This window comes from Tamandua tetradactyla, chromosome 10 (assembly GCF_023851605.1).
Source record: "Tamandua tetradactyla isolate mTamTet1 chromosome 10, mTamTet1.pri, whole genome shotgun sequence".
NCBI classification, from domain to species: domain Eukaryota; kingdom Metazoa; phylum Chordata; class Mammalia; order Pilosa; family Myrmecophagidae; genus Tamandua; species Tamandua tetradactyla.
In genome coordinates, this window is record NC_135336.1 from 99602794 (window position 1) to 99613480 (window position 10687).

General features: G+C 55.2%; 1 protein-coding gene across 1 annotated transcript; it reads right to left on the minus strand.

Moving 5' to 3' along the window:
- Positions 1–2275: 2275 nt before the first annotated feature.
- On the minus strand, positions 2276–5283 carry TFF3 (trefoil factor 3). Its single transcript, XM_077118974.1, has 3 exons — positions 5124–5283; positions 3582–3728; positions 2276–2452 (listed from the first exon to the last, which is right to left on the minus strand). Exons 1-3 carry the CDS (start codon positions 5263–5265, stop codon positions 2439–2441), a joined length of 303 nt encoding a protein of 100 aa, XP_076975089.1. The 5' UTR covers positions 5266–5283; the 3' UTR covers positions 2276–2438.
- Positions 5284–10687: the final 5404 nt, after the last annotated feature.

Here is a 10687-nt window from a genome sequence, read left to right on the forward strand (position 1 = left end):
AGCAAGGGATGTGGGATGTATGGGGTTTTTCTTTATTCTTTCTATTTATTTTTCTGGAGTGATGCAAATGTTCAAAAATGATCATGGTGATGAATGTACAGCTGCGTGATGATGTTGTGAGCCCTTGGCTGCATACCATATATGGACTGTGTGTGTGTGAAGGTTTGTCAATAAAAATGCTTTTTAAAAAGTATCTCAGGATCTGAGAGCGCCCCTCGTCCACCCCTCCCGGCTCAGCAGGTGGTCACCCACACACCCAGGCAACGCCTGCCCCCTTCCGGGGGGAGTGGCCTCGTGCACTCCCTGGGAGCACGTGAGTCAGGCCGTCTGTCTAGCCACACCTGAGGGACTCGCGGTCCCAGAACTCGCCCAGCTGTAGAAGAAGCCCCCGGCTCCCCTGCAGGACGCTGCGGGACAGCAATTCGGGGTGTCCGGGCAGAGGGCTGCCGGCTGTGGACATGCAGTTCAGGGCTTGGGACAGTGAGCAAACTGCTTCCTGAGGTGGGGAGCAGGGTGCCCGGGTCAGAGGGGGGCTGGGAGCCCAGGTCTGAGGGAGGGGGGAGTACAGTACACATACTAGTAAATAACGGGCCAGATCAGATTCCCTGGCAGAATCTTACTATTTCAACAGGGCCTCGTGTGGCACGTCTCTCTCTAATGTTTTTCACTGGGGTTGGCACCCCCCTATCGCAGCAGGCGTAAATGGTCAGCCTCCTGGAACACGCACTGAGCATGGTCATATCTACGGAAAGGACAGGCACAGCTGGGGAGATGGGCCCAGCTGCATGGGGGGGGTCTGGAGTATAGTCCCCTCCCTCGAGGGCTCAATGGCCGAGAAAGGCCGTCCCACCAGCTGACTACGACATTGGACATGTGGCTGGAGCCTTGGAAGGAGCTGACTCAAGTGGGTTAGCCGAAAGAGCGGGCACAGGGGTGGTGGCTACAGGGCAAAGGACTCATGGAAACACAGGTGGGCAGTTCCCATTAATGATGCCCCATGGCAAATAGGTGGCCAAGTCCTCATCCAGGTGGAAAGGGTGTGAGGCAGGCCACAGGGAGGAAAGCAGGGCCAGAACACACAGCAGCGGGGCAGCCTGAGGCTGAGGGCCGGGGTGGCACCCCCCAATCCCCCAGCGAGCGCCAGGCAGAACTGGAGAGACAGCCAAATTAGGATGGTGTCCAGGTAAGAACTACACTGGGTAGGAGGGTCCCCAGGTGGGGTGGCCACTTGCCCAAGGTGGTCTGGGTGGCCCAGCAAAGATCCACCCGTGATCTGGAGGGGGTGCTGCTGGGCCTTCGGTGGGGGGGTGGGTAAAGGGGGACAGGACATACTGACATCCCCGGCTCTCAGTGGGGACCTTGTACAAGTTACTTAAATTATTCTCGCATCAGTAAAGCAGGGAAATGAGCTACGGGGATCCAGCCCAGGTGCACACTCACCCACGGAGCGAGTGTCCTCACGGCAGCAGCTGCCTCTTCTCCAGTGGGGAGAACTGGCTGGACCCCAGGAGCCCAGCTCCAGGCCACCCTGTTCCCAGCCAGGCCACGGTGCCAGGGGCCACTGTGTGGCAGAAACATGCGTCCAGGCAGCGAGCACCACTTGCAGACCGGGCACGGGGGCGCAGCCCGACCCGAGGCAGAAAACCTTGGTGCATGATTAGCTCTGTATGTTCAAACCCTGCTGGTTAAGCGGGAAGTTGGGGCGTCCCAGGGAGTGAAGAAGATGGGGGTGGGGGGTGGGGGGGTGGACAGCGTGGGCAGCCAGGGCTTCACCAGTCCAGGAGGCCAGGTCCTCAGGGTGACACCTGTTCACTAACTCACACAGCTGCTTCCCGTTTTCATAAGAAAAAGGGAGGAGGCGGCCACCCAGATTACCACAGCTGTTAACCTTGGCCTGTAAATAAATGCATAAATGCACCCGCCCGCAATTTCGTTTTATTGGCTTGTTCTCTTCACCAAGAAAGATATTTTTTTGTTGTTGTACATTTTAAGCCTTAATCCCTATTCCTTCCCACTAGTCTTTTTTCAAAAAATTGCATTTGAAATCTCTTTTCTCAACTCACAAGAGGGAGTGGGGCTTACGAGGCTGGTAGCCCTCCCTATGGAGCCAGCCGTGGCTTTGGGAGGCTCCATCGCCCCACAAGCAACGTATCTCCTGCAGCATCACCTCCTGTCCTGCAAGATGTGGTGACAACCTCCCGCTCTCCCTACCTGTGAAACCCTGAGAAAGAAACAAGAGTGACTTTGTAGAAATAAGACACAACGGCACAAAGTCTCAGAAACGGAGAGCTCTTGCTGATCTTTATTTTTTAGGATGTGGTCCCCTATATGAACTGGAAGCATTCTGCAGAAGCGCCTGCCAGGTCAGGGTAGCAGAGAAGCGAACACAGCAGCCCCCAGTGGAGAATGGGGGGGCTCATCCAGGCAGCAGGTCCCCTTCAGAATGTGCACTCTAGAAACAAAGCAGAGGGGTCATTCCGAGCAGCCTCCCCACAACCCCCAGTCTGGCCTCCCAAGGCTACTGCAAGTTCAGATCCCGACGCCAGCTGCTGTGTTCTCCCCTAGTCCCTGGGGAATTGCTGAACCTCCAATAGGTGGGAGAACAGCCGCGGACCCCACCTTGGACTTCCCTGCAAGATAACAGGACCCAGTTGTCAGGGGCAGACTGTAAGCAAGATGGACCCGGCCAAGGGCACTGGCCCAAGCTCAAAGAAAGGGGGGTCCCAGGAGGAGGACCCCAAGGAAGGTCTGGGCCTCTCAGCAAAGAGGTGACGGACAGCCCTCTGTCCTCATCCCAGGTTTGTCCTGGACCCGCTCCTGGATTTGTGAGGGCAGGTGGCGTGGGACGTGGACTGCCTAGGACAGGCGGCCAAATGGAAATGTGCGGGAAGGAGTGGCCCGAGGCTCTGCGCCCTGGGGCTCTTGGGGGGCTTCAGTAGAACCTGCATTATAACTCGGGAGGCCCTACGCAGAATAAAGCTGCAGGGCCCCTGTTCAGGACGGCTGCTGCTGCAGTACCCCAAGCCTGCACCCCTCTGAGTGGCTGCACCCCAGGATCAGGCTCCCGTCGCGAGAAGCGTGATGCTGACCAGACCCTGGGTGACGGCCTGTCCTCTTGGAGGGTCGGAAGGTCACCAGGTCCCACCCCAGGGCTGCCCCACCTGCTGTCTGGCATGGGCACCCCACACAAGCCAGGGGACTCAGGGGTATCTGCTTGAAACCGCCTCAAAAGCCAGCCCAGCTTCCCACATCTTCCTATTTTGCATTTCTCCCTAGAATAATTTAAGACGATTTCCCTCTGCATAATGCTTTGAGCACCATTTTGAAACGCTTGCTGTGTAATTTGCACTCTTCAGGGAACAGGTAGAAGGGGGACAGTCACTGACCCCCAGCTCTCCTAGGCATGAAACCCCATATGCACCTTCACCCACGGATGGCAAGGGCGTCCTCCCGAGGGCACAGTGCCTGCAGCTCTCTGGGGACCTCGAGTCTCCACTTCGGGCCCCGGAAAGGAAGCAGCAAGCCAGCCACGGCATGTGGGGAGCTGTCCCGAGGCCACAGGGCAGCCTGTTCAGACTTACCTAACTCCTGGAGAGGCTTGAAGCACCACGGCACCCCAGGGATGCTGGAGTCAAAGCAGCAGCCTCTGTTGTTGCACTGCTCAGGGGTGACTTCGGGGTAGCCGCAGTCCACCCTGTCCTTGGCGGGGATGGCACACTGGTTCTCCGCTGCCCCAAACAAACCCGGTCAGCTTCCAGGGAACTTACGGGTTTGGTGTTGGTTTGCTGGCCTCAGTTTGCAAGTGTGCACCGCTCTACCCCCCCACCAGCTCCCGAGTGAAGCCTTCTACTTCCACATCTGACACTTAGGAGTGTCATCTTTTTGTGTAAATAGTTAAAGGGAAATTCTCTGTTAAATGCTAAGCTCGCCGGCCCGCGGTGACCCAGGAACTCGGGCAGTTTGCCTGGGTGTCTCTACTTGGCACATTCATGCATCTCAAGTTATCAGGAGGCTAAATAGGAGGTCCAGGCGCCCTCCACCTGGCTGGGGAACTCTAGGAATCCAGGGTCCCCTGAACCTACAAAAAGCAGTTCACTGCTTTATCAAACAAAAGCTTGCCCTGAACTTTTTTCTTTAATGAAAAGTGTAACAGCAGTTTACACTCAATACAGAACATGACAATGCACGATTTTTAATTTCTGCCCTACATCTCCCATCCCCAAGTGGTTTGGCTTCTCATATCTTCGCTGCACAGTCTCCAGCCTCCAGTATCCATCTGTCAAGTGAGCCTTTATTATATGCTTTCATCTTATAAACTAACTGGGCTTTTCCTGAGGAAAACAGAAATCACATTAAGTCTCTTACATTCTCTTCCATTGCTGCTAATTACAACTCCTTATTCCAGTGTTTACATACTTGGTTGCCCCTTAGAATCACCCAGGGATCCTTAAAAACTATCAAGTCTGGTTCCCACTCCAAGACATTCTGCACGGGGGGCTTTCAAAGTTCTCCAGGAGATTCTTTTAATGTACAGTCAAGGGTGGGGCCACTGATTTGGACATCGCTCAGGCTAAAAGTCACACCCTCATTTCCTCAAACGGGGCTGAATGAACAGCCACATCTCTCACCCGGAGCTGCACTGCCACAGCTCAATGACAATTGTGTTTTCTCCTTACCTATGTCTTCAAAATGTTTTGGACATAATCATTTGCATTTGCTTTCCTTGTTTGTTTTGGAAATGTGCCAAAATGATGTACAAAGATCCATTGTAGTTCTGAAATCTCTGGCAGAGAAGGGCATGGAAAGTGGGGGTGGGGGGGAGGAGGAATGGGCTTTTTGCCGGGCAGGTCTTGGTAGGAATCCCGACCCCAGGACGGTTGCCTAGGAGAGTTTATTAACCTCACTGAGCCTCAGTTTCCTTGCTGTGGGGACATTTTGTCCCACTCTGTAGGTCTATGGTGAGAAATGTGGGTATCTAATAAATGGTAATGAGTAAATTCATCTTTCTAGCTCTGCATCCCACCAAGAGCCCCTTTAGTCTAGATCTTCCCGTATTCCCCCCACCCCCACCCTCCCAGCACCCCCACCCTGCCGGGGGTGGAGGCAGCTTGGAGGCTACTCACAGAGGCCAACGTACTGCCCGGCGGTGCCGGAGGAGCCCACGGCCAGAACCACAGCCAGCAGCCAGAGTGTCCGGGCCTCCATGGTGGCAGGCGGGCTCTGGGGGGACCACGCAGGGTGCGCCCCGCTGCCTGGGACACTCATTTATACCCCCGTGTTTGCACAGCTTCTAGACTGTGTTTGTTTGGGGAGGGCTCTGCTCTACCAGCACATGCTCCGCCCGGTTTCCTCCTGCACCTGAAGTTTAAAGCCCTGGACGGACGGTCTGTCCTGAAGGATAAGTAGTCCAAAGCCCACTGCTCTGGTAATAAGCAAAGGACAACGGTGGCTCTTGCTCCCGCCGCCTGCTCCTCTCTTGGGGCTAACCCTGCTCTATCGGGGTGCAGGTTTGTGTCCCTCACCTTATCAGCCAGGATGGGGAGGGAACGATGAAGCTCTGCGTGGTCAGTAGGCGCTGGCCCGGGGTTCTGGCAGGGATCTGAGCTGCGCCAGTCCTGATGGCTGCCCAGAACTAATAGAGAATATTCCATATTAGATGCCACGAGTTCCCAGGCCCCTTGGTGTTAGATCAGACCCTGACACTTGAGCAGATGGAGCCAGGCACACTAATTCCCCTCACAGCAGTTGGATGGTACAGCTGCCCTTTGTTTCTCTTTTGTTCTTTTCCAGCGAAAATATTTGTATTATTAACTACATTTTAATCAATGTATCACATAAATGTTTTAAACACATTATAACAAGAATATGATACATGCATTTGGCTTTTCAAAAATCCATAAGTTTGAAAGACCTCCTGTCCAGAGTTATCAGTTTTTCACTCCTTCTCAGGTGTCCTTCCAGCAGTGTTCTGGCTAGAACTAAGCATGTTTTCAACACAGGTGGGAGGTTATCATACACCCAGGATAAGCTCAAATTGCTACTTTTTTTTTGAAAATGAAGACTGCGCCTTGGAAATTATTTTATAACAACACATCTAGACGAGATGGGAACAATTACACCTGTTGTCAGAGGAAGAAATTAAGGTTCAAAATTGAAGGTGCTTGATGAAGCACCTTCCTTAGCAGACCTGGTAGAAATGGCGTTTGGCTCACTTTTGTAGGACCCAGATCTGAGCTCTTTCTGCCCATAGCCAGCCAGCTCCAGTGCAGGTGGTTGCCTGGCAGAGGGCAGGGATCTCGTTTCCAGGAAAACACAATGCTAGTGGTTTCCTGTCTCTTTGCTGGCTGGGGCGTTCTTATGTGCCCATTTGTCTGCTTGGCACTAATGTTACTTGTTACTTGGGGGCGTCTCCAGCAATCTCCATCGGAAAATCCTTGGGGTGGATTTGGGTATTACCCCAGGAAATGTCACTCCTCACTGCTCTCAGCCAGCCTCTGGGTGGGGCACGTTGAGGGGGCAAATCTGTGGGGAGAGGGAGGCAGCCCACGAAGCTCTCCCTCAGAGAGGGGCTGGATGCAGCCAGAGTGTAAACACGCGGGCACCAGCACCATGCCCCCTCGCGACAGCCCCCACACCCAGCCCCTGCACGCAGCCAGCCCCCAAAGGGGTGACCGGAGTTGACACTCATGCACTGACAGTGCGCAGCTCCTTCCAAGGCAAAGAAGAGGGAAGAAGGAGTCGTTTCTATGTTGCTTTCAAGGGCATTTGCTCTGTTCCCAGAGAAGAGTGGACCCCAGCTAACTATTAACACAATTTTGATATTATTAAACAGCTCATCGGGGACATTCTCTGGCAGCGTTTTCTTGCCAGATTCCCATGTCCATAGTGTTCAGTGGCAGGTCCCAGTTGTGGAACTGGGCCTGGCTGCAGGAAAGCATAGTGACCCCAGAGAGGGACTGGAAGCACCTCCAGCCGTCCGCCCTGGGCAGAAGGCCAGTTATCTCCAGGGTGCCCCGGCAGAGCGCATCTCCGAGGGCAGTGGTCTCCTCCTGGCTGCACGTGCAATCTTCTACCGAATTGGCAGAGGATCTGTGCTCGGGGCTCCCTGCCAGGAAACTCAGAGTCCCCGGGGCAGAGGCCCAGCCCTGAGACTCTGCGGGGCAGGCAGGGTTGGAAACCACTGAGAAACCCAGTGGGTTTGCTTTGGTTTCACTCAGTGGATAGTGACCAAACACCTGCTCAAGGCCTGGCTCTGAGGTGGGGGGAGAAACGGCAAAGGTGACGCCACCTGGTCCTTGCAGAGTCCACTACAGGGACAGTGTCTCACTGTAATTACGATTGTGAGGCCAAGAGCCCTGGTTCCAAGTCCTGGGATGTGTGGGCAGGTCAGTCCACCTGCTTGTGCCTCAGTTCCCCCCCCTGTTGGACAGCCACCGCCCCACAGGACTGTGTGGGGTTGTGGAACTGAGCTGGGCCAGACTCACTCGCCTGGTGCCTCAGTTTCCCAGGACTGCCAAAGTGAAATGCCACAAACTAGATGGCTGAGACAAGCGGAAATCTATCGTATCTTAGTTCTGGAAGCCGGAAATCTGAAAGGAAGCTGTGGGCACAGCCTGCTCCCTTCGAAACCTCTAAAGGATGGTCCTTTGGAGCCTCTTCCAGCTTCTGGTGGGGGCCGGGAGCCCTAGGTGCTCCTGGGCTTATAGATGCCCCACTACCTGTGACCTCCTCCTCTCTGGTGTCTATCTTTCTGTGTCCAAATGTCCCTCTACTTTTAAAGACATTGGTCATATTAGATCAGGGTCCCCCTATTTCAGTGTGGCCTCATCTTAACTAACCACAGAGTCAAAGACCTTACTCCCAAATAGGTCACATGCATAGGACATGATCAGGACTTGGACACGTCTTTCTTGGGTTATACTTCAACCCACAACTCAGGGGAGGGTTGTGGTGGCAGCAACAGAATAAGTGCCAAGTCATGGCATGGGATAAGGCCCAGGTGGGAAAGGAACAGTCTTCTTAAAGGAAAGGGATTTGAGCCAAGCCTCTGAAGACAAAGCCAGTGAGCAAATGCTTGTGGGTGGAGGAAAGTCCCCCTACCCGGGGGCCCTGGGCTCTGCTTGGTACCAGGGGCAGAGAATGGGGGAAGAGCCAGCCCTGTCTTATAGGGGCACTGAGTCCCAGAGCCCTCTCTGGCCTCCCCATTCCTCTGGGGGAATTCCAGGACCAGGGACGAAGTACACTGGAACCAGAGCTGGAGGTCCATGAGTCCCCAGGCCCCGGGCCCTACCCCCCACAGGTAACTGCCACATGGCCCTGAGATCTGGGAGTGAGCCAACTCTGGGTCCTGATGGAGGCAGGCCTTCCCCTCCCCCTGAGCAAATGCACCTTTCCAGCCGTGTGGCTGGACTCTCCTGTGTTCCCTTTCCTGCAAATCACCCTGTCCTGGGCTTTGTGCACTGGTTGCAGAAATGTGGGGGAGCCTCCCAGGACAGCTCCAGGAGAAACATTTTGCCCTGGGTTACTGGTACAAATACATGACAAGCATGGACTGAGCAGGGAACACAGGCTAGGTGCTTGGCCTGAGGTTGTTTGAACCCTAATATCATGACCCAGAGCTCCTCAACTTGAGGAGCCAAAGCTCAGCAAGGGAGAACAAGCCTTGAATTGTGAATTGTGATGAATGTGGTAAGACCTGGCAAATTCTACACCAAAACAATTTCTCATTAGAGGAGAAATCTGAACTGAGTCTTGAGGGTTGAGTAGGAGTTCACCAGATGGGTGAGGGTCCAAAGGCAATAGCACTGCCTACTTTGCACTACTCAGTCACCACCCCACAGAGAACACAGGCGAAATTTTAGGGTCAATGTGCCGTCTACAGTGGTGTAGATCTGTAACTAGTGGTGGCTCTTGCTTACTCAAGCCAGCGGAGAGACAGATGGAGAAGAAAGATACAAAGTCATGTTAGCCGACACCCTGGGTTTGTCCTGGGCCCACCCCTCTGGGGGAGGTTTCTGCTGGCCAGCTGTCACTTCATTCTGCAGCTGGCTTGGGTGTGGGCCCCTCCCTCTGCATAGAATTGCCTCTGGCCTCCTGCAAAGGGGCTTCCAGACCATTCTTGGGCCATCAGGACCAGAATGTGGATGTTTTCAGGAAAACAGACACAGTAATGGTTTGCAGAATGCCTCTGTGTTTGGGCTGGTTGGTACTGAGGATGCCTGGGAGAGGTGGGGGTTCAGAGCTGTGTAAAGGTGCTAAACCCCAACTGTGGAGAGAGGAGACGAGGGGGTGGGTGCCGGGCAGCCCTGGACCACTAGCACTGGCTCTGGGGAGCTGCTGGTGGACCCTGGGTCTCCTGGCCCGAATATCAGCCAGTCCGGCCCCACCCCTTGCCATGAAGACTGGGAATAGCCTCTAGGCCTTCCAGGGAAATGGCATTCAGCTCCAAGCACACTTTACATCATTTTAGCCCCTTGTCTTGAGAAAGGGCCCTCTGGAGTCCAGGCTTCTCTGGGTTTGGGGCTGTTGCATCCCAAATGTTGGTACAACAATGAAAGTTCTAGAAAATGTTAGCTGATGAACAGGAAACTTGCAGGAACAGAGGTGAGTCAGAAGCAAACACAGTCCCGTCCACACAGCAGCTGGGGCCCTTCTCCGCCAGTCAGATGCCGACAACTGGCTGCAGTCCGGGGCACAGGCTTGGGGGCACCACCCCAGAGGAGATCGGGGTGTGGGGGCACCTGTGCATGGCAACGACCCACCACAATCACCGCCTGAGCAGGTCCCAGAGGGCAGCCAGCAAGGGGCTGGGGGCAGCTGAGGTGCAGAGCCCTGGATAGAGCTGGAGAGCCCAGGCCCCACCAGCCTCTCCTCAGGCTTCAGTTTCGCTTGTCCATAAATCAGGCCAATGTCACTGAGCTGGTCCCTCCACGGAGGACCAGTCCACTCTGCTCACTGCACACCTTTGACTCCATACTCTCCCCAGCCTCAAATGCACACCCCCAACCCCCACATCCATCTGATTACTGATCTCTGCCGACCACCAACTACAATCAGTCACAAAGATTTTTACCCCTAACAATCTTATTTGGCTCCAATTTCCCCATAGCAGGGGAGGCTGAGACTGCCACAGCAGGACCAACAAGTGTGAGCTTTATTTCTTGGTGGCAGCTGGGCAGGGGCTGTCAGCGGGTGCCCACGGGGAGACACCTAGGAGGGGACCAAGGGGTAATTGTCTACACCGGGACGCTGTCCGGAGTGGACGGCGGGTGGGGGAGCGCTTAAGTGGGCGACTGTCCGAGCAGCCTGCACCAGGTCCGGATGTGCGGCTGCCCAGAGCCCTTCCTCAAGCCCCTCCCTGGGCTGGGGCTGTGTCCTGGGGGCCGGGTCAGCAGCGCGGGACTGCGATGCCCGCTGCTCCAGAGCTCTGGGCACAAAGGCCCAGGCCAAGCATTCCCAGCTGAGTCTCTCGGTTCTGTGCACGCGCTTGTGCGCTGATGGGAATGTGCAGGTGTAGCTGCGGGAGCCGGGGGGAGCTCGAGGGTGCTAGAGAAAAGCTCAAGGATGCTCGGGGTGGGGTGCTCGAGGTGGGGTGCTCGAGGATGCCGAGGTGGGGAGGAAACTCGAGGACACCGGGTGGGAGGAGTTTAAGGACCGGGGTGTGGATGCGGAAAGCTTGAGGATGTGG